General features: G+C 37.8%; 1 protein-coding gene across 2 annotated transcripts in view; it reads left to right on the forward strand.

Moving 5' to 3' along the window:
- Positions 1 to 25,165, forward strand: part of LOC306998594 (CUGBP Elav-like family member 5) — a 212,254-nt gene that overhangs the window by 145,659 nt on the left and 41,430 nt on the right. For both annotated transcript variants that reach the window (XM_079612786.1, XM_079612787.1), the window contains exons 4-5: positions 20,312 to 20,440; positions 22,843 to 22,922. In XM_079612786.1, coding sequence (XP_079468912.1) covers positions 20,312 to 20,440; positions 22,843 to 22,922 — 209 coding nt within the window. The remainder of the gene's footprint in view (positions 1 to 20,311; positions 20,441 to 22,842; positions 22,923 to 25,165) is intronic.

The raw sequence follows: 25,165 nt of genomic DNA on the forward strand, positions 1-25,165 counted from the left end.
GTTTTGAGTCGGCCAGGGTCCGCACGTTGAATGAGGCAACGGTAAATGCCTGGACGAAGGGTGCTCGTCTACCTGAAGTCGGATCGGGCGCGTGGCGTCAGATAAGTCCGCTTTGGCCACACTCCTTCATAACGGGATCAATCCCAGACTCCAGGTTGTCAGTGCGTGTCGGGTCGGTTCCCGGATCTTTTGGTTTTGCTGTCATGTTTTGCATACGTTGCAGTTTTTCCCGCAAGCGCAATTAGGTACGACTGTGCTGGGTTACAAGTCCTCTTGCACAGTCCTCTTGTCACGGACAACGGCAGGAATATTAGGCTGCTTTCACTTTAAGACAGAATGCACCAAATATACTGACACACATCCGAGAGAATACTTGCCGAGATGGGTATTGTGACATACTTTATGCATGTGTCCGTTCAAGCGCAAGTAAATGCGAAAGAGGAATCAATTCGGTGTTCGAACTCTGTCTGAAACGCATCTCTCTCTCTCTCTCTCTCTCTCTCTCTCTCTCTCTCTCGCTCTCTTTCTCTCTCTCTCTCTCTCTCTCTCTCTCTTCTATCTTCTGAATGTTTAAAAGGGCAAGACACATCCAAATGATAAACTTTCTCTCTACGATGGTTAAATGTAGCAGTAAATCCGCGAATCACATGCGTGCCGAACCGTGGGGTCTGGTCCGTATGGATCAACCACTATCCATTACACTCCTAATAATTAATGAACACACTTATCATCATAATTGATTTTTTACCAGAGATGGAGAAAAATCCTACTCCAGTAAGCAAACTTGTCCCTGTCCCCAAAAATGTTGGTACTTCAAAGTGGTTCCCTCCATGTTTTCTGCAACGCATCGTTTATTTTTACCACGCATGCGCACCTGCACACCAGGTTTCATATTATGATAATATTACAATATATTTGATCAAAATAAATGCAGCCTCTGTGAACATATGAGACTTTAAACATCGTACTGACCCAAACTTTTGAACATTTGCATATTTCTGAATGTTTTGCTATATTTTTATATATCGTTCACAGTTATAGTCCATTAGTCTTGGACCTCATACTTTTTGCTTCATTCTAAAGCTTTTAAAGTGATTAATCTCAGAGCTGTATAGTTTGGTTCATGGCTTCGATCTTTTATGAAATGCTTATGGAGAAATGAATATGAGAAAATGGGGTCACTGTTATGAACCGTATTCCAGTCCACCTTTTCACGCAGACTCTAGCAAAGGTTGTTTACAAGATAATATGGTGGACAATTTAATTTGGAGTTGATATTTGCTGTAAATATTCTGTATTTGTTTTTCTAAGCATTCATCCTGTGCAGCATTTAGACACATTATCCTGTGAGACAGAAACACCGGAGAACAGAAACATATGTGCTCCTCTTTCTTCCGTCTCTGTCGCTTCCTCTTTGTGTTTTATGAGAGCTGAAATTGTATTTGTGGTTGAAATGAAAATGATAGGCAGAGACACAGTAATTATACATAATGATTTTTCCCAGCAGGCTCTAGGCTGCCCATGCCGTCCCGAAGAGACACACTGCAGGGATGTGTGGCGAGAGATTCGTAGAAAATTACAGAAAATGGTTTTAATTATTTTGCTTCAATAGCATCTGTCTGTTGCTTTCATATAAAAGCTCCCTGGGATACAGTATTGCCGTTTTTAAATCATAATCTAAATGAAACACCTTCCACCCTCTTTATTTTCCTGGAAAACAGAGTGATGAATAGTATTTCTCCATCTGGAGTCGTCAGGCGTTCAGAGCTGTTTTCCGACATGTCTATTCTGTCCCATCATGCCGCGCGCCTCCGCTTTTGCTGCGCTTTTCACGCCGCTGGGTGATATTTTTGGTCAGGTGCAAATTAGTGCGAGACGAGATGTAAAGAGAGAGCGTCACCGACCGTACTCTGAGAAACAGAATCACTTCTAATTCAAAGGGTTTTTCTGGCTTATTTCATTTAAAGGAATATTTCACCCACACTGTAAAAAAATTATTTGGTTTAACTTAAACTTAAAAAAGCAAGTTACCTTGTTGCCTTACAATTTTGAGTTCGCTGCAATTAAAATTTCGAGTTAATACAATGAAGAGGAATAGTTTAATAAACAGATGTTATCTTCACACATTAGTTATCGAAGTTGATTTGACAAAAGATAAAAAGTTGTGATAACATATGAAATATTTGTTTACAGTGCATGTTCTGTAATTCACCTTCATGTTTCTTCGTTTAAACCCTCCAGCATGCTTGAAAAACAACTTTATGATTCTGTATTTTATTTTGTTTTATTTATTTTTTTTTCTTTATTTTTTTTATTTAATTTCATTTTTTTCTTGTTTTTTTATATTTTGTTTTACAAAAAAAGGGGGATCTCTTCCCTATTTTTTTTATTATTTTTATTTTTATGCTAGGCTTCCATTGAAAGTGTTTTACTGTAAATACATTTTCCATTCTGTGTATACAAACTGAAGGACAGGTTTGAAATGATTGTCTGTGGTAATCAACAGCGTGCCACAGATGTTGTCAATAGACATTAAGGGGGAAAATGTCCCAGCATATTCCTTTCATTTACACCAACCTCCCAATCCTGATTTTAAAAATGCTAATTAAGCGGTACAAACATAAGGCAAATGTTTCTCATTATATACAGTGGCTCTCTATAATCAAATGAGTATTTTAACAACACACTGGGTCATACGAGGACTTCATTAAACAAGCTTCTGCATGTTAAACAGTTAGCACAGACCCCTTGCATCCAGCAGGGGTAATTGGGGTGGTTACAGGCTGATGCATGTTGGCTAAGTGTGAGTGTTTCCTGAGATAAATGGAAGATGTAAGCGCTCATTGATCCGGCCGGCGAGGAGCGTGAAGGGCAGGGAGACGGCCGGATTTACGTCTGTGAAGGGAGCCGTTCGGCTGGACAGTGAGGCTTTTTGAAGGAGAAAGACAAAGACGGAAAGTGCCGAAGCAAAAAAAGCCATTCAGAGATCAACACAAGACTGAAACTTTGATGGTTTGATGTTGTTAACACAAAAACCTCCCTCAGCAGAAGCATCACAGCCAGACTTTTGACCAGATCTAGGCCGTGATTGCTTGTTCTGATCAATAACTGTCCATTTAGACTGGAAAGGGCCGTGTAGTCCCTCAAAACCACTTTTGGCTTTCATCAAAGTCATGCCCACCATGTAGTTCATTCCGGACTAAGAACCAGACACACAGACATGAAAAACCTTTCCTCAAGTGTTCAGTGTTTGTCAGGTTAGACGCTGTAACTGCACCATTCTGCTGCCAGAAAGTATCTTTCTTCCTTCAATACGTGCGTTCTTATGAAATATACATTTTGCAGATTGGAGCATCTTATTTTAAGAAAGCTCTCGTCATTTTTGTGTGCTGCATGCATCTGGTGCATCACTAAGTCTGCATGAATCTGAGAAGCTGGCAGGTCTGACCTTATATAGCTGTCTTCTACTGAACAAAGTGTGTTTTAGAAAGATCTCTGGTCCCTCTGGTTGTTTGTCATGTTAGTTTGAGATGGGGATCCTGGGAGATGTTTTGGTAAATGAGCAGTTTCAGTCCTGTGTGTGTGCGTGCGTGCGTGCGTGCGTGTGTGCGTGTGTGTGTGTGTGTGTGTGTGTGTGAGATTCACTCGAGTCCTTTAATAGGAAAGAAATGTTTTGAGATGGAACCATTGAAACGTTTGCTTTCAGTGTCCATCCTATTCTTGGATTTATTACACCTCAGAGAAAAGAGCTGGAGGCAAATCTGAACTGCACACCCAGAAACCAATCACTGATGGAGTATTGATATTATAAATCATAAATGATTTATTCGTGCACATCATTCTTTTCTTTTTTTTTATTCATGTGCCAATTCAATTCAAAAATAACTTCCCTTCCCTCTTGCAGCTCATCTCTTCTGTGATGATGTGATGTGGGCGGGGAAACCTGTCACTCACATGAGATCCACCAATAGCAAACCACAACCATCCAATCAAATCCACATAGATAAAATTAAGTCCCGCCCCACATTTGTTCTTGTTCCAGAAGCCGTTTCACTCGGATATTCGTCACAATAGGCAAGAAAGGACTAGCGAACTTCCGTTTCATGCTGACTTTAACGTTCATTGAAGGAATAGTTCACTCAGAAATATAAATATTTTTATTTTTATTTTTCACATTTTTAGTCTAGGGGAACTGTTCATTTTATTTTATTTTATTTATTTATATTTTGCGATTAAATATGGAGTTGTCTACATGCTGCATGTGTGTATGTGTGTAAAAAAAGACCGTTCTCTATAATCATCACCCATAAAATACAGAGCCAATTTACAGTTTAAAGGTGTTCTTTGATGTGGCATTTTGTGGCTTGGTACTCAGCTGGACTGATGTGGTGCAACACACACACACACACACACACACACAGAAGCATAAAATGAAAGTCTTTTATTTTGACAAACAATCTGATGAATGATTGTGAAACGCAGATGAAGATGGAGGATGATGTTATAGAATAGACAAGTGTCTATTTTAAGTGTCAATACATTCACTCATTCACACACATACAGTATAACGGTGTCGACATGTCCAGACAGCCGTGTGTGTGTGTGTGTGTGTGTGTGTGTGTGTGTGTACGTAGTGATTCCTATCACAGCACATGTCAGTTAATGATAATATGAACAAATGAATTCATTTTCTCTCCATATTTCCCTTCCGCACAGATTCATTACAAGCCTCTATTGCTTTTCCTGGAGCGCATGTGTGTGTCCGCCGCGTCCATGAGCATCTCTGGTCCCTCATAAGGCCTGTTGTCAGTTTGTCATGACGATGATGGATGGGAGAGCCCGTCCGCTCTGTCTCTTTGACTCGAGTGTGAGTTCATTCATGTTAAAGCAGCGCCGCGCTCTCGGTGGAATTCACATCTCGACTCAGAGAGGTCTGCGTTTAGAGACCAGGTGTCAGCGCACTGCACATCTGTCAGTGCACATCCATAAAACACTCCACGTCATGCACATTGATGCTTATGAAATCTGTGAAATGCTCAAATTAAATTTTTTCTGTAATACTAGATGCAAAATATCTACCGTTTTTTCCGGGTCGCATCGGTCAAAAAATGCGTCATGAAGAGGAAAAAAACATATATAAGTCACACTGGACTATAAGTCGCATTTATTTAGAAATTTATTTCACAAAATCCAAGACCAAGAACAGACATTTAATCTGGAAAGGCAAGTTATTCAGCTCCACAATAGCACACAGAACAACACGCTGAATAGGTGTCCGGAGTGTTAACGTAACACATTAACAGTTATTCAGCGACACAATAGCATAAAGAACATATACCTGTGAGGCTGAATAGACTAAATTAACATTAGCCAGCGAGTCCAACAAGTTACCGGTAAGCAAGTTCACCAAGCTCCCGATCTCATTCCTCAACACTGAATACATTGAGTTCTTCCTCGGTGTCGCTTCTGAACAACTCCGCTAACTAGAGCGCCCTCTCGCGGCTGTAGACGGTAATGTTTTCTCTTGGTTTATCTCAGTCAGTATGAATTAATTTTGATATATAAGTCGCACCTGACTATAAGTCGCAGGACCAGCCAAACTATAAAAAAAAGTGTGACTTATAGTCCGGAAAATACGGTAGTTACAAATCGAGTGCACCATGCAAGGCATTTATAATTCACTGTGCTATATTTGTATACTCACACTTTTTTGAGTTGCACAATTTCTTTTCTCATTTGAACCTTCTTTTGGTCATTTTTGGAAGGCCTTGGTTATCTCTAAACCTCATTTTGAAGGATTACATAAAGCAGGGGTTATTTTCATGTCTTCGGTTTTGACTTGCATCATGATTTGGTAGTATCTTTCATAAGAAATTGTATTAGGCCTTCGTTAACCTTGCCGTCAGTTTTTTTACCTTTTAGATAGATATTTGTGTTGTGTCACTCATGTCATATATTTACATGTTTAATGTCTGCACTGAAGTTAAAAATAGGGTATGCAATTCCTGAGTGGCTAGCAATAGCAAACTAGCTTTGAAAGCATGAGATCCCGTCCCCCCTTCAGAGCGACTCCAAAGCCACAGTTCTTAAACACATGAACACACACAGCAGAGAGCAAACAGAAGAGTCACGAGAGACGGCATTAAACTACCTCATGTCTCAAAGCACATAACATTACAATAATAATGAATATTAACAACTTAAAGAGCGCTGACCTGTACCACCTGACTGCTGCAGATTCATTTCAGCGTTGATAGTGTTGACATGTAAACACACATAAACCCAAGTCTGAAGACGTGAACAGCTCCGGGTAGAGCGTCACGGGTTGCCATCTCGTAATTGTGGTTAAGACATGCTTGAACGCAGCATAAGCTCATTGTTTTGGTTCAGGAGGAACTGTTTGTTTGTTTGTTTGTGGCGCTTGGTGACTGTTTGTCTACAGCTCTGCATAGCCTCATGGATCACGCTGATGAACGGTGATGTCTGAGAGAGCAGGTGCACGGAAGTATAAATGCATACAGTATGTTATGTTGACAGCTAGGTAGGACATCGTATCATTGGGTTCGGACCGAATGCAATGATTGGACGAAAAAAAGTTTGATCCCGAGACTTCCATGGAAGATATATAAAGTTTTAAAAAATGTAGACAACTTCTATTATATGATTGATATCAGGATGTTAAAGAGATACTTCACCGATTAGCATTGAGCTTTGTATCAGCAGAAACCCGGTAGTATTTTCGAATGACCGTGCTTCCCTCCCTCATGTCCTCCTGAGACGAGATATTTCAGTATTGTGTGTCTGGAAATGAACCTCAGATGACGCAAAAAACATAATTTAGCGCATCGGAGGCTAGCGACTACAGCCAGTAGTAGGAGCTAGTGCCGCATGTTTTCAACCCGCCCATAGTGGGTGGGATCTCACTCACAGAATGTACAAATAGTGTTTATCAACTAAATCGTCACGGAGACTCACGATAAAATAGCGTCTTTTCAGTTTCGAGTCAACTAGTATCCTAGTTGTATCATTTCTTCCGATACTGCTCTCTGTAACCGGTAGGCATGGCTTGGGGCGTGGCCTCGTGGGCAGCAAAGCAAGTGCATTCTGGGAGTTGTTGTCTTTCATCCACATGAGCCAAAAATACATTTTCTGGCTTTTCTCAGTCTAGAAGGCACCAACTTCTAAAATAATTCACATTTCTACTACATAAATGACCCAATTTAAATACACAATCATCTTTCCAGCGGTGAAATATCCCTTTAAGAGAGTTTCAACCAGTATAACAAAAAGCGTTTCTGAAAAACCAGGGCCGTCCCGATCATGTGTCAGGGCCCAGTGTGAGGAAGTGGAAGCGGGGGTGTCCTTCAGTCGGTTCAGTCCTGCACATGACATGCACAAAAAAAATATGTATATCTTGACCACGATGATGGCTTTATGTATGTGAGTGTGTTGAATACAGGTGAAACTCAAAATATATAATACCGTGCAAAAGTTATACTATATCAACCCATCCGCTCGAAAAGAGTGAGCTTGTGGTGACAATACAGTTATATTACACACACTTTTACAGGCGATTCCAGAAGGATATATAATTATAATTTTGATGATTATGGCTTACAGCTTATGAAAACCTCTAATTTAATAATATAATATAATATTCTAATTTTGAATTTGGGGTTTTCATAAGCTGTAAACCATAATCATCAAAATTATAACAAATAAAGGCTTGAAATATCTCACTTCGCATGTAATGACTCTATATAATATATTAGTTTCACCTTTCAACTTGAATCACTGAAATAAATGAACTTTTGCACCATATTCAAATTTTTCGAGTTTCACCTGTATGTGTGTGCACAGAATTTACAGCAATCAAACAAACTAATATATAATATATATTTCAAGATTATTCATACAGTATTGTTATAACAATGTATTACCATATTGTGGCAGAAGCTATTTCCATTTTCTGTGTCATTTGAACACAATAACAACTGGAAATTCCTTCTGGAATCTCCTGTAAAAGTGTGTGTAATATAGTTGTATTGTCACCACAAGCTCACTCTATTCCCAGGGAGCGGATGGGTTGATATAGTATAATTACACTCCAGCTCTGAGCGGGACCTTCCCAGCAGGCCATCTGAGACGGGAGCGAGTGTGTGTGAGTGTGTGCCGGGCTCAGCTGGGGACGAGAGATTGAGCTGATCTTGTTTTTTAGAGATCTCGGATAGATTCCTCTGCTAGGATGAATATTTGATCCTCCTCGGGTCTGAAATGACAGCATTACAGGTGCGTCAGGACATCTGCCATTCTGCTTCTAGTTTCTAGGACACACACTCCATTCTCAAAACTCACACGGGTTGACATGATGCTGACATTTCATAGCAATATCAGAGGAACATCAGTGTCGATACCACCGCAAAACTAATATAGAGTTTCAATATAAATATTTACAAATTAATTAAAAGCAATTATAAGAAGCCTTCAAGTGTTATTCACTTCATCTTTGCTCACGGCTTTTTGAAGTTAATTTTTCGAGACAAGTAAACAGAAATGAAAGTAATAGATCAAATTAAAACAACAACAGCAAAGATATGTTAAACTGTCAGCATTATTTTTTAAACTTGCTGATTACTAACAAGCATTTTAGTATTATTTATAGTATATATTCATGTTTTGAATTAGCTTTTTTTCAGTTTTAAAATGTACATTTAAAATGTAGCTTTAATTTAAGTTTAACTTACACTTTTCTCTGAAATATGGCTATGATATATCTCAGAAAGTTGACTAGCTTATAGTCAAAAATCACTTATAGTCTTGAAATAATACGCATGCCGAATTCAAGGTCAGCCCGCATAAACAACAATGTTGAAGACTGGAGATGTTAAGATAACACTTGCATCTAGTTTTGCACTCATCAGTTTATGTTTGACTGAAGTTTCACGAGTGATTTATGTTTTGATCAGAGTTTGGACTCGAGGTCAGAGGTTAATCTGAGGTTTAAGATTCAGAATTTAAATGAAATCCGCCTTCTTGTTTCTCTGCGTGTAAAACGCTGACTGCTCTCCTCGCAGATTAGAGGTTTTTCTGTCGGGTTCTTTGTCTGCACACAAACACACTCGCGAGCCGGTTTGATTTGTGTGTGAAGAGCAGGTTTATACTCCCGTCTCAGTCGAGAACAGACACATAAAGACTTTAAAGTCTAAAATCATGCTGTTCTGCAGATTTGTAGCTTTCCACCTGCCGGTCGGACTGTCCCGGATCCGCAGTGTGAGGAGTGTGTGTCGCAGCTGTGAGGAGTGTGTGTCACTCCTGCTGTCTGTTAAGATTAGGGTGAAAAGGGCAGCTCATATATTCCTGTAGGAATTGTTGATGTGCGGTCAAAGATGATATACAGATTCATTTTAAACAAATATTCTATACAGGTTTGTCCAGCCTGATCCAATGAAAGTGCGTATCTATACAACGAATGTTATTTCTCGTAGCATTTATACGGCAACTTTTTTTTTTGCGTGCATATGATATGGCGTGTAATACACACACACACACTCCCCACCCCTATTCCTACCCAACGGTTTTCAGTGTGTATATGCACGCAAAAAAACTTTTTGGGCCTATAAATGGCACGAGAAATAACATTCATGGTATTGATACACACTTTGGGTTTGTCACACACACATTTATAATATATATGTGACCCTGGATCACAAAACCAGTCACAGGTCGCACGGGTATATTTGTGGCAATAGCCAACAATACATTTATGGGTCAAAATTATCGATTTCTCTTTTATGCCAAAAATCATTAGGATATTAAGATCATGTTCCATGAAGATATTTAGTAAATTTCCTACCGTAAATATATAAAACATGTATTTTTGTGAGTGAATGCAGCACAATCGTGAACATAAATGCACAACTTTAAAGACGATTTTCTCAATGTTTTTATTTTTTGGCTCCCTCAGATTCCAGAATTTCAATAGTTGTATCTCTCCCAAATATTGTCATATCATAACAAACCATACATATGATCTATAAATCTCAATTTCAAAAAAATGTACCCATGTGACTGGTTTTGTGGTCCATGGTCACATATAGTAATATTGTGAAACATTATTACAATTTAGAATATGTTTTCTATGTGAATATATTGTAAAATTGAATTTATTGCTGTAATGATTTTCAGCATTACTCCAGTCTTCAGTCACATGATCCTTCAGAAATCATTATAATATGCTGATTTGCTGCTCAAGACACATTTATGATTATTATCAGTGTTGAAAACAGTTGTGCTGCTTCATATTTCTGTGGAAACCTTGATGCATTTTTGCTCATGATTCTTTGATGAATAGAAAGTTGAAATGAACAGAGTTTATTTGAAATAGAAATCTTTTGTAACCTTTAAAATGTCTTTGCTTTCACTTCAAAATACTAAAATCTCATTGTTTCACCGATCGTCTGGTAGCATCTGATGTGATGTCACAGTGAGATGCTTTATAGATGAGGAACTGAGGGATGAAGTGTCCGAGCGCTGTTGAATATCTCAGCGTTTTCTCTGTCCGCTGCTCTGTCATCATCAAACGCTGTTTGACAGACTCTAATGTCTCCTGATTTATTAATAAAGGCATTTTTTTGATCTGCGGCGAGTTCTCTGTCAGTCTGAGGCAGACCGAGATGACTGAGCCAAACACTGTGCAGTCGCGTGTGTGAAATCCTGGAGATATTATTCAAATGTGCCGAAAGCAATATTTTTACAGAACAGCCTGAAACCGTCCCACAGATATCAGGGAAATAAGTGTCGTGAGATCTCACAGTGTGTGTGTGTGTGTGTGTGTGTGTGTGTGTGTGTGTGTGTGTGTGTGTGTGTGTGTGTGTGTGTGTGTGTGTGTGTGTGTGTGTGTGTGACAGCCCTGCGCCCTGGAAAACCCAAACACACTATTGTTTGTAGCCAATCAAACAGTTGCTCTCAGCCTGTCAGTCATTTTGTATGGAAGATTTCCGCCACGGAATAAAACAATTATAACTTTTTATCTCAAAACTCTTGACTATTTTTCTCACAATTGCAATTTAATATCACGCAATTCTGACTTTATAACTCGCAATTGCAACTGTATTTCAAGCAATTCTGACTTTATAACCTGCAAATGCGACTTTATAACACACAATTCTGACTTTATAACACACAATTGCAACTTTATAACACGCAATTCTGACTTTATAATACACAATTGCAACTTTATAACACGCAATTCTGACTTTATAACACACAATTGCAACTTTATAACACGCAATTCTGACTTTATAACACACAATTCTGACTTTATAACCTGCAAATGCGACTTTATAACACACAATTCTGACTTTATAACACACAATTGCAACTTTATATCACACAATTCTGACTTTATAACACGCAATTCTGACTTTATAACACACAATTCTGACTTTATAACACACAATTGCAACTTTATAACACGCAATTCTGACTTTCTAACACGCAATTCTGACTTTATAATACACAATTGCAACTTTATATCACACAATTCTGACTTTATAACACAATTGCAACTTTATAACACGCAATTCTGACTTTATAACACGCAATTCTGACTTTATAATACACAATTGCAACTTTATATCACACAATTCTGACTTTATAACACAATTGCAACTTTATAACACGCAATTCTGACTTTATAACACACAATTGCAACTTTATAACACACCCCACTAAGCAAAATGATGTCCAAAACACGTCTTTTCAACGTCTTTGTCACAGAAGTCGGACGTTGATAAGACGTCCACTGAGGAGCCAGAATGAAAGTTTTTATGACGTCTTTTTTTGACGTGTTCTGCACGTCCGATATAGACGTTCATCGAACCTTCGTACAAGGTTAAAAACTAGTTCAAATGTGGCCATTGTGGACATATTTTCAACATCATTTATGGTCTCATTTAGACATAATCTTTGACTATTGCTGTCAGATGATCTTAGTGAGAATTAACAGAGGTTTAGATGTTGATATTTGTTTCATTTGAAGTGTCACCATTGTGGGGATCAGTGTTTGCTTTAGTTGGGCTCTTGTTCCCTTTCTTTTTACTTTAGCTTTTCTTTGACTGCTTTAATTGTGTTTGTGTAGCACAATTGTAGTGGCAGAGAAAGCAAACAATGAGGAGATCTGGTGTTTTCAGCTTGTTGATGATGGTAAAATCATCACAAAACAAGCATGTAATGTTGTCAGATGCTGTGGCATTCATAACCACGGTCTTTATGGAGCTGCAATATTGGTACAAAAAATTTATTAAAATAATCACTTATTTGAAGATATATAAAAAGCATGTGCACATGATGATTTGAGCAAATGTGTATTGTAGTCACACACAGACATCAATATTTTGCATATGATTCACAACAATGGTGACAATAAAAAAAAAGCTTCATGCTGCAATGCATGATGGGTACATTAATTCCCAAGCTTTTTTGTTTTTATTGTCACCGTTGTTGTGATTCATATCCAAAATCTCTATGTCTGTGTGTGACTACATTAATGTGGACATGCTTTTTTTCTACCTTCAAACAAGTGAAAATTTAAATGCTAATAGCACCAATATTGCAGATCCACACGATTGGTGGTTACGAATGCCATATATGAACATACATTAAATACACTATTAGATGCCCATTTTTTTGATGATTATGTCAACATTGAGCTGATAACACCTCATACTTTTTCTTGGCTTTCTCTGCAACAGCAATTATGTTATAAACATAAAGTTACAGCAGCCACAATAAAATGTTAAAGTAAAAAGAAAGGGAACCAAGAGCCCAACTAAAGCAAACACCGATCACCACAATGGTGACACTTCAAATGAAACAAATATCAACATCTAAACCTCTGTTAATTCTCACTAAGATCATCTGACAGAAATAGTCAAAGTGATTATGTCTAAATGAGACCATACATGATGTTGAAAATATGTCCACAATGGCCACATCTGAACTAGTTTTTAAACTTGTACGAAGGTTCGATGAACGTCTAAATCGGACGTGCAGAACACGTCAAAAAAAGACGTCATAAAAACTTTCATTCTGGCTCCTCAGTGGACGTCTTATCAACGTCCGACTTTTGTGACAAAGACGTTGAAAAGACGTGTTTTGGACATCATTTTGCTCAGTGGGACAATTCTGACTTTATAACACGCAATTCTGACTTTATAATACACAATTGCAACTTTATATCACACAATTCTGACTTTATAACACAATTGCAACTTTATAACACACAATTCTGACTTTATAACACACAATTGCAACTTTATAACACACAATTCTGACTTTATAACACGCAATTCTGACTTTATAATACACAATTGCAACTTTATATCACACAATTCTGACTTTATAACACAATTGCAACTTTATAACACGCAATTCTGACTTTATAATCTCGGAATTCTGAGTTTATATCACACAATTCTGACTATAACTCGCAATTGCAACTATTTCAAGCAATTCTGACTTCATAACTTGTAATTCTGAGTTTATATCACACAATTCTGACTTTATAACTCGCAATTGCAACTTTATATCACACAATTCTGACTTTACAACTCACAATTGCAACTATTTCAAACAATTGCAACTTTATATCACACAATTCTGACTTTATAACACAATTGCAACTTTATAACACGCAATTCTGACTTTATAACACGCAATTCTGAGTTTATATCACACAATTCTGACTTTATAACTCACAATTGCAACTATTTCAAGCAATTCTGACTTCATAACTTGTAATTCTGAGTTTATATCACACAATTCTGACTTTATAACTCGCAATTGCAACTTTATATCACACAATTCTGACTTTATAACTCACAATTGCAACTATTTCAAACAATTCTGACTATAACTCGCAATTTTGAGTTTATATCACACAATTACGACTTTATAACACACAATTGCACATTTATATCACACAATTCTGACTATATAACTCTCAATTGCAACTATTTCAAGCAATTCTGACTTCATAACTCGCAATTGTCAGTTTATATCACACAATTCTGACTTTATAACTCACAATTGCGAGTTTCTATCATGCAATTATGGGAACAAATGTCAATTGCGTGAAAAAAAAACTGAATTGTGAGATAAAAAGTTGTAAAATTTCCTTTTTTATGTTTTATTCTGCGGCGGAAACAAGCTTCCATAATTTTGAGCATTTCAGATTTGCTGAAATGGGATTTTGGAGAGACGAGACAGTTTGTATGTACAACTAATGCTAAAAACATACTTCACAAGCATGCAGTTCATCGTTAATTTGAACTAGATTGCTCTGCAAGATTCTCTTCACTTTAGTGCCACTTTTGGCAACACTGAGAATGCATTTACTTGCACATTTCATAATGCACTTCAAGCATGCTTAAAGTCACCATGAAATCAAAATGGACAATGATTGTTTGTTTTTTTATGAAATATTACAGATATGATTTATCCGTGCGCACATCATAATTTTCTTTTAAATGTGCCTCGTAATCTTTACTCAGAATAACTTCCCCTCCCTCTTCTCTTCTCTTCTCTTCTCTTCTCTTCTCTTCTCTTCTCTTCTCTTCTCTTCTCTTCTCTTCTCTTCTCTTCTTTTTTCTTCTCTTCTCTTCTCTTCTCTGATGATGTGTTTTTTGACTGGCATGAGGGCGGGGCAACCTGTCACTCACATGAGATCCATCCAATCAAGCACAACCATCCAATCAATTCCCCACTGACAAAATCAAGCCCCGCCCTACATTTGGTTTAGTTAGAGAAGCCGTTTCACTCGTATATTCGTCACAATAGAGAAGAAAATACTGCACGCAACTACTTTTTCATGCCGACTTTAAGTAGAAGTAGAAGAGCCAACAACAGCTCCAGATATTATTCATTCATGTTATAAACTCATCCTTCAGACGATGTCCACACAATACTGCTTCCCATTTTTACTCCAAACCCCAATGGCACGTGTGTGTGTGTGTGTGTGTGTGTGTGTGTGTGTGTGTGTGTGTGTGTGTGTGTGTGTGTGTGTGTGTGTGTGTGTGTGTGTGTCTTTTATTGCTGAAGAGGTCTTGAACACTAAAGTTCCCTCCGGCACAAAGAAGCACAGCTCAGGACTGCACACGTTTAACTCATCCTTGCATCATCTCTCCTTCCCTTTCCCACTTTTTCTCGTGTCCCTTCAGCCTCTCCCGCTTCTCCGTTCTCATTTCTCTGATGCCTTTCTCTCACAGAACAATGGGTTTTTTCCTCTCACATTAATGCACATACTCCCGAGAAATAAAAAGGAAAGCTTATTTCCAATGCTAGAAAACCTCTTACATAAAGGTTGGTCGTCACCTTCCAGTATTATTTTAACATCATTGACATACTATTATAGTTTTTATTAATATTTTGGCTGATTTTTATTTTTTTTATTTTTCATTTTAATACAAAAAATTCTCATTTGTACTGTATTACTATTTGTATTATGTAGCGTTTTTGTTATTTTGGTATATCAAGTTAAACTAAATGAAAATGAGAAATGTTTCCTTGGTAAGTTTTTTTTTTTAAATGCATCACTTGAAATGTAATAAACGTTACCTGACAAAAATATATATAAAAAAAACATAAACTTATTGTATTTCAGCTATAATTGCCAAGGAAACATGTCTTATTTTAATTTAGTTTAACTTGATGTACCAAAATAACTAAACATGAATAAAAACTGTATAGACATATTTTAAAAACACAACAAATACTAAAACTTTAATTAAAATGTAAATGAAAAAATAAAAACTGATTTATACTATTAATAAACTATAATAGTATATCAATGATGTTAAAATAATACTAACAAGTAGCTGAAATATTTTTTTATTCATTTTAGTTAGTTCATTTTAAGTAGCAAACTAAGGACAATATCAATAACGATAAATATATTTCTAAAAATCCTTCTAAATATAAAAGACTAGAGTCCACACCACAACTGCACAGGGAAACAATATCATTGGAATCACATTCAGAACGATACATTTTTTCCAGCTGATGAACGCTGAAAACATAGACATCAAATCAGTGTCTTCCTCTCGAGGTCTACACACACGTGTGTAATGCAGACCGCGATATAGGCTTCGGAGCAGAGCTGGTGTGTGTAGATTGCCACGGACCCCTGGGAGGGAGGGGCTAACAGATTAGACTCATGAATATTCAACATGCTAATGAGAAGCAAATGAAGGGGTCTGTGCGGATAATTAGAATTGTGGCCAGCAGGATCTGGCACGAGAGAGACGCTTCAGTGGTCTAATATAAATTGTAAATATGGTGTCTCTGTAGTATGCGTTTATTGACGGATAAGGTAATTTATCTGCATCATCAGCAATTGAGTCTGTCTGTCAATCAAAGTGACAGTTCCCGAGAGGAGCTCTTTATTGCTCACAGGTTGCTCGAGAGATTCGATGTTAAAATACTTTCTTCTGTCCCAGCTAATTATGCGGAGACAACTTTTAAGTGAGGCTGATTTCCCACACTGTGACTGCGGTGCGGTTTGTGTGAGCTTCTCGAGTCGAGGAGGCAGGATTAGCTTTAGTTGAAAGTTTAGTTTCATTTGACTCCACTATTAGTGCTGGAATTACTCTCCGGTTAATGGAGATCTCAGTTATGTTTCATTTCATCTTAAAATTATATTATGTATATGTATAAGTACTCTATATGGAGCTATAAAATTAATGTGGAGCAGCTCAGGTCATTTGATGAGACATTTTTGCTTTTGTTAACTAAAATATTAAAAATGGTTTTCTGTAATTGAAATAAAGCTGAAATAAAATGATAATAGTTCAATATAAATATTAGATAAACAAATTTAAAACATTAGAAATTTTCCATTGTTAACTAACTGAAATAAAATACTGTAATTTAAATAAAATTTACTAAAACTGAAATTAAAATAAACTAAAAAAAGATTTAAGAGAAACTAATAAAAATGACGTAAGACATTACAAAATTAAAATTAAAACTGAAAATATTAAAATATTAGTAAATAAAAACGTTTGTAATATATATAAATAACACAAAAGTAAGCGTGAGATATTGCTGAACACTTCTCAGAAACTCTAGAGGACACGTGTGAGATTACTGGTGTTTTTTTCTCAAGAGAAACGTCTAAGAAACAGGAGACTTGAGCAAACATGTCCAGTTATTCTCCATTTATTTCTATTGCTGCCGAGGAGACACAATTGTGATAATAAGGGTATGTTCACAGTATTAGGTAGTTTGGTCCTGACGTTCATAGCGTTCACATTGGCATTTTAACACCGAACCTAAAGTCATGTGATTATATTCACAATCTGATTGGTCGGCTTTTACAGTGTATTTTGCGACGGAACTTACCGAACAACAATGCTGTGCTAAATGCGTTCGTTGTGTGTGTGTGTGTGTGTGTGTGTGTGTGTGTGTGTGTGTGTGTGTGTGTGTGTGTGTGTGTGTGTGTGTGTGTGTGTGTGTGTGTGTGTGTGTGTGTGTGTGTGTGTGTGTGTGTGTGTGTGTGTGTGTGTGTGTGTGTGTGTGGCTACATTTGATGGCATTCTGCAGCTGAGAACTCGTGAAGAGTTTATAAAATCAAATAAGAGTCACAACAGCGTCAGGAATCCCTCCGTCACACACACACACAGAGATCTGCTGTGAGGAGACACGATGCCTGAACTGAACTGTGATGAGCAACATCTCGACTATTATGAGAAAAAAAAAACAGGTGTGCTTGAGCAATCTGTCATCAATCGCATCATGTCCTGTTTTTGGTTCGTTTACATGTCTTTGGTCCGTGTTGTGTTCATTTATCATTCGAACCGCACCAGAGTTAGTTTTGAAGTGGACCGAGACTCATCTCTTCAGCTTGTTTGGTGTCACCAGGGTTCAGATGGTGTTCACACTTATTCAAATGAACCGCACTAACAGAGCAATCGCACCAGGGTTCGTTTTAATCCAAACAAACATGCGTAAACACCCTAAAGAGATTTCCCTGTTTCTCTTTTCTATGGGTCTATTTCTAGCGTCAGCGCCAGTGAATCAAGCAGAATTTCTGCGTGTTGCCTGCGTATTTCAGGCGGTGTGTGTGTGTGTGTGTGTGTGTGTGTGTGTGTGTGTGTGTGTGTGTGTGTGTGTGTGTGTGTGTGTGTGTGTGTGTGTTTCTCTCATTAAAGGCTACAGGTCAGAGATCCGCAGCACTGCAACTCAAATGCAATAGTCTGCAACCGGCAGCACAGAAAGATGGAGAGAAAAAGATCTCAAAGACTTACTGCCTGCACCCACACACACGCACGCACACACACACACTCACACAGATGATGCAACTTGGATTCAAGGGTAAACAGCGAGGGAATGTGTGTTTGGATGGTAAAAGCGTGTGTGTCGCTGTGAGATGTTTGTATGTACGAGTGTCTCAGTGCCGAGAGTCGGTTGTTTTATACATGCTGTGTTGGTGTGTGTGTGTTTATTTTTATAGCTAACACAAGCAGTGTATCGACAACTCGACTAAAACTCTGGGCACGTATCACACTACAGCTTAAGGGACACTGCAAATACACTGACTTCAATTGGGATGGTGCGTGGCAAGGACAAACACAAGGATTTGAGATTCACAATCTGATAGAGACATCTGACATCCACTGACCAATGAGACTCTCGTAATTCCCCTTCAAATTAATTATATATAAATATATATATATATATATAGAGAGAGAGAGAGAGAGAGAGAGTGAGACAGAGAGAGAGAGAGAGAGAGAGAGAGAGAGAGAGAGAGAGAGAGAGATCGGTAGATTACTTACAAATTGTTGTCAGTGACTGATTACAATTTATACATGACAAAAATGTTTGCTTAAAACGTTATATAATCTGTTACTTCATTTTTGGAATCTGATTATGTAATTCAGATCACATGTAATCAGTTACTACCCCACACTGTATATATTGTTTGCTACAGCTAAGTGAAAGCTTCACCGTTGTAACACATCCCAGAGGAGAGGTTAGTGAAGGATGTGCAGCCTTTACTGTTTCCATCAGGACCATAAAGTGTGTGTGATTGTGTGTGTGTGAGAGAGAGAGAGTGCAGGTTTTGGCCTTGTATAGTACTTGATGGTGTTTTACTGCTGCTTTATATAGATCCAGCTCCCGTCTGTGTGTCTGGTGTGAGTGTGTTGCTGTATATAGCTCAGTGCTGATGGGGACAGACTCATAAAGATGATAAAGTCTGCTGTGGCGTCAGGCCTGGACACACAGAGAGTGTGTGAGTGACACTCAAATGCACAAAATCACTGCTTACTATACAATTCAGTCTCCGCTGTGTTTTAACTATACATATACACAAACAAAAGGATATATTTTTTTTATTTGTTTGTTTTTTTGAACAATTTAACATATATATGTGTTCACACACTTAGGTTATGTAAAGCTTTGTTTTCTTTTTTTTCTTTTTAAGCCAGACAGGATTTAAAGTTATGATTACTGTAAGTTGATTCAGTGACTGCTCTGATTGATTAATTTAGACCGGTTAATTTGGAGCATTTTTGATTGATTGACTGATTGACTGATTGATTGATTGACTGACTGATTGATTGATTGATTGATTGATTGATTGATTGATTGATTGATTGGTTGATTGGCTGATTGGCTGATTGATTGGTTGACTGATTGGTTAATCGGTTGGTTGGTTGGTTGGTTGGTTGGTTGGTTGGTTGGTTGGTTGGTTGGTTGGTTGGTTGGTTGGTTGGTTGGTTGGTTGGTTGGTTGGTTGACTGGTTGACTGGTTAATCGGTTGGTTGGTTGGTTGGTTGGTTGGTTGGTTGGTTGGTTGGTTGGTTGGTTGGTTGATTGATTGATTGGCTGATTGATTGGTTGACTGGTTAATCGGTTGGTTGGTTGGTTGGTTGGTTGGTTGATTGATTGATTGGCTGGTTGATTGGTTGACTGGTTAATCGGTTGGTTGGTTGGTTGGTTGGTTGGTTGATTGGTTGATTGATTGATTTAAAGTATCAGCTCAAAAGAGTCATTTGTTCATCAGTATCATGTGTTTGTGTCGGACTGCACTGGTTGCCCTGTATGTTTACTATTGAGTGTAGATGCAACAGAACGATATGTTGATTATTTATTGTTTTGGGATTATTTGACAATATTCAGGGTTATCCTTTTCATCACATTTGATACAATGAATACGATCTGCCCTGAGGCCTGCAAAAACTGTGGAAGCAGATCAAATCTGAGATGATACAGTATAAGTTAATGTTCTCTCCTTGTGCTTGTATTTCAGAGGACCGGAAGCTGTTTGTGGGCATGTTGAATAAGCAGCAGACGGAAGAGGACGTGTACCGCTTTTTTGAGCCCTACGGAGTCATTGAAGAGTGCACCGTATTACGAGGCCCTGATGGAAACAGTAAAGGTGAGTTGTAGTTCCTACTTTCATCTCTCTTTAGTATTCACAGCAGTTTCTGTGTTTGCTAGTGAATGACAGACATCCGCGTGCAGAAGAATAGTGACCTTCTACAGAAAAAAGACAAAGTCAAAACAAACAAACAGAAAAGCAGCGTTCAACCCTTGAGTGCCGTAGCAGAAATGCTGTCATTTACACATTCAGTTTCACCGCGTCAGTCTATTCAAACACACGCACGTCAACACTGTGTGATGGCTTTCTCATCGCTGACACGGCGTCGGGTGAAGCCTTTCCGCCGCGGGGTGCCGATATCACCTGACGAACCCCGGCACAGGCCAGGCAGGAATAATTTACACACACTCCAATCGCTGCGTCCATTAACGGACTGCAAGAGGGAAACGGGTCAGACAGGTCAATCGTGTTTGAAATGTGTGAAGAGGGAATAGACGTAAGAGATTTCGAACTTAACATGAAATCATGAAGGTTTGATGATCAGCGGCGCGTCCGATCACATGACCCTCCACTGCACAGATATCCTGTGATCAGCGCTTCACATTAACACTCGTCAAATGTGTGTGTATTTCAGCAGTGGTGTGTAACGCAGTCACTCCTACTAGCTGTTTTGGCGGATCTAATTTTGTATATAATATATATATTTTTCAATTGTAAAATAAAGTCTTTTAAAAAGGCATCTGAAATAATAAACTAAGTCCAATGTAGGATTTTGCGATACATATCAACACTGATATCTGAAACACTCCCAATACTAATTTTCCACTGAATAGATAGACGATACCAGCTGTGCTTTCACTCTCTCTCATCTCTCCGACAGCAATTTTACTCATTCCTCCAGATTTTATAGCCTGGAAATCCAGACCCAAAATCTGAAAGATTAAGGGTCTGGTATTGAGTCATGAAAATCGCCCAACTCGAGGGGCGGCACCAAGCATGCATTTGAAAATCTCACTGCACGCAATTGGATAACACTACGACCAATCACAACAGTTTTAACTAAGCCCGATACGCTTAGCTGTCAGCAGAGCTAACTGGTAGATTAGACTATTGTCGTATCCGGTCGGCAAAACAGCAAAAACTTCCTTCTTGCAAAAGAACGATTCGAGCGCCGTCTTCTGTTCCTCTTTTAGATAAAAAGCCAAGTCTAACTCGTTCATTGTAGCGACCAAAGCCGTTTCAAACAAATGGTATTCATCCACAGCCATCTTGCGATGTTTACTAATGACTTTGACGTCTCAGCGCTGTCTTCATCTGTTTAGCTCGCCTCTGGCCCGCCTATATCAGATACACCGATGTGATTGGTGCAGCTCGGGTACAAGCGCATAGTTAATGAGCATCATTACTCAATGTCAGAGTGACTCACTGAGCAAATTCAAATTGTGCGAGATTTCCAGGGTACAGATTTTGTGCTCAAACACCCAAAGTGCGGCACATAAAGCCCCCTCTCAGGACTAAACTGAGTTATTTTGCGCTGCTTATTGCACTTAAACAGTCAAACACACACAAAATAATGTCAAAATGCCGGCCTTGGCGAGTTTATAACAGTCAATTATGTTTTGTGAACGTAAACAGTTGAGAAAGTTTAACATTATAATGGATCTGTGCGTCTGGTCTTAAAGTGACAGCAAATTATGAGATTTTTATGAGAATTTGTCAGTTTTTCCCTATGGTATGTGGAACCTTTTACCCTACGGTTAACTGAACTTACCGAACATCCAAAACAATGCTGTATTCTGGGCTAAATGCGCTCGTTGTGTGTGTGTAGCTACATATGATGGTATTCTGATCAGCTGAGAACTCGTGAAGAGTTTATAAATGTGTAAAGGAGTCAAAACAGCGTCAGGAATCCCTCCGTCACACACACACACACACACACACACACACACACACACAGATCTGCTGTGAGGAGACGCGGTTCTGATGCCTGAACTGAACTGTGATGAGCAACATCTCGACTATGACAGCTTGAGCATTGTGTGCTTTTTAGGATCGAACCTTATGGCATCATGTCCTGTTTTTGGTTCGTTTACAGTACATGTGTTTGGTCCGTGTTGCGTTCATTTATCATTCATAACCGCAGTATAGTTAGTTTTGAAGCGAACCAAGACTCATCTCTTCAGCTTGTTTGGTGTCACCAGGGTTCAGATGGTGTTCACACTTATTCAAATGAACCGCACTAACAGAGCAATCGCACCAGGGTTCGTTTTAATCCAACCAAACATGCCAAGTGTGACACACCCTTAGAAGCCAGCAGTGAGTGTTAGTGTTTGTGTGCACGTCTTCTCTCTCATCTCCAGTGTTGCAGACACACAGTTCTCTGCAGAAAACCTCCACTGCTGTTCCTCATTATTTCTATGCTTGTTGTGTGTGTGTATGTCTGTGTGTGTATTTTGCAGGTTGTGCCTTTGTAAAGTTTTCAACACACACCGAGGCTCAGTCTGCCATCAGCGGGCTGCACGGGAGTCAGACCATGCCTGTGAGTACAACTACACACATGAAGCTTCATGAGCTCGTATTAAGTGAGAGATGATTTTACTTTTAGACATTTATTCACAGGGTAAAATTACCTAAAAAAAAACACTTTCTCCAACATTTTGACCAAAAATGTTGAATAAATGAATGCATGTGATATGCGTCAACATATACACTCACAATGTCGTTTGTGAACACACACGTCGTTTATGTAACCGCGAGCGCACACACACACCGCTGATGGTGAAGCCAGTGAGCTGCTGTCATGTTGAGCCAATATAAGTGCAAATGAGCCGTTGTCATCCAGGCTTCTCTTCTGAGTGGAGCACTAGCTCACTGCTCACTACACACTAGTGTACTGCCTACACAGAGACCAAGACCACAATGTGCTGGAACCAAGACAAGACCAAGACTTTACATCCAATCACATTAACAAAAATCAGACAATATGCCGACAATATTGTGATATCCTCTCAGTTTTTATGTTGAACGGTCTAGAAATAAAATTCAGATTCCTCTTAAGGCCCGTTCACACCAAGGACGATAACTGTAAAGATAACGATAAAGATAACTATATATGCGTCCACGCCAATGACCGATAACGGTCTTTTTATTCTAAGCACGCGCGCGCCCACGCTGCGGTTTCAAAGTAGCGAAAATGTATTACTTCTCACCATTTATTCCCAGGATACGACCGATTGCTTTCCATATATCCATCTTTTTTAACGTATCCTTGAAAAGGGGGTTTGGCTTGTCAAACAGTGGAGGATTTTTTTGTACCTCGACGATTAACTTCTCTGCAATGTCATCTGCCATTTTAAATGCGCGAGAACTTCAAATTAGAATGCATTCTGATTGGCTGTCAGTGTTTTATCGTTCGACAGCTGGAAAAAAATAATTCTGAAAGTGATCCCAATGATATCGTTCCTCATATCTTTATCGTTATAGTTGTGGTGTGAACTCTGTTATTCTTTAATATGGAGAACGATTTTTAGAATTATCGTTATCTTTATAGTTATCGTCCTTGGTGTAAACGGGCCTTTAGTCTGAGACTAAGACAAGACCGAGAACTAGACAAGAACAAGACCTTCAAAAAATGCTCTTTAGACCGGTCTTGAGTACTACAAGACTATACACTGCATATACTGCAGTGCATTCTGTTTGTTTTGTTTGTTTGTTTGTTTGTTTTTGCAAATAACAAAAATTTAAATCTTAATAAGGGGGACTGCATAATATTAATTTTAATAGTTAAAATTCTTAAACAACATTTTATTAAGAAAGTTATTTAATTTATTTTACAGTCTGCTAACAAAAAAGTAGCTAAATAAGGGCCAATATCTTTTTAAATATATAAAATAACATACTATTTAAAGAACATCTTAAAAATATTTTTTTTTATTTACTATATTAATGTTCAGAAAAATTTGTATTTGTTTTAATTTGATTTCATATTTAACTTGCACAGACAATGATGATTTTAATTGAGGGATTGCATAATATTAATAGTTAAAAATGTTAAACAACATTTTAGAAGTTATTTTATTTATTTTACAGTCTGCTAACAAAAAGTAGCTTAATAAGGGGCAATGTCTTTTTAAATATATCAAAATACCATACTATATAAACTGTCTTAAAATGTTATATTAAAACTGCATTTTATTATTTATTTATGATTTTCATTTATTTTTATTAATCATAAACCTCTATTTATACAAATAAAATATTTAATATTTAACTCGCATGTGCAAACAACAAGAATCTTAATTAGGGGACTGCATAATATACATTTTCTGCTTATGAAAAGTAGCTAATTAAAGGGCAATATCTTTTTAAATAAATCAAAATAACATACTATATAAAAACCATCTTAAAACTATTTTATGTATTTACTATATTATTGTTCGGAAATTGTTTTATTTATTTTAAATTTATATTCATATTTAACTTGCATAAACAATGATGATCTTAATTGGGGGACTGCATAATATTAATTTCAATATTTAATAATAAAAAATATTCAGTTTCCCACTGCTATTTTATGATTTCAATAGACTTGGATTATACAGTAGCTACTTTATGATGGTTGTGCATGAATTTCGAAGCGTAACTGCTGTAGTCGCAATAGTTGCATTGAAAGGAACTGCTGTTACAACATTCCTTTTGTGCTTCATGGAAGAAGTTACACAGGTTGGAAATGTCATGACCGTGGATAAATTATGACAGAATTTCTGCAGAATTTTGGTGAAA

This window comes from Phoxinus phoxinus (genome assembly GCF_949152265.1).
Source record: "Phoxinus phoxinus genome assembly, chromosome: 5".
NCBI lineage: Eukaryota > Metazoa > Chordata > Actinopteri > Cypriniformes > Leuciscidae > Phoxinus > Phoxinus phoxinus.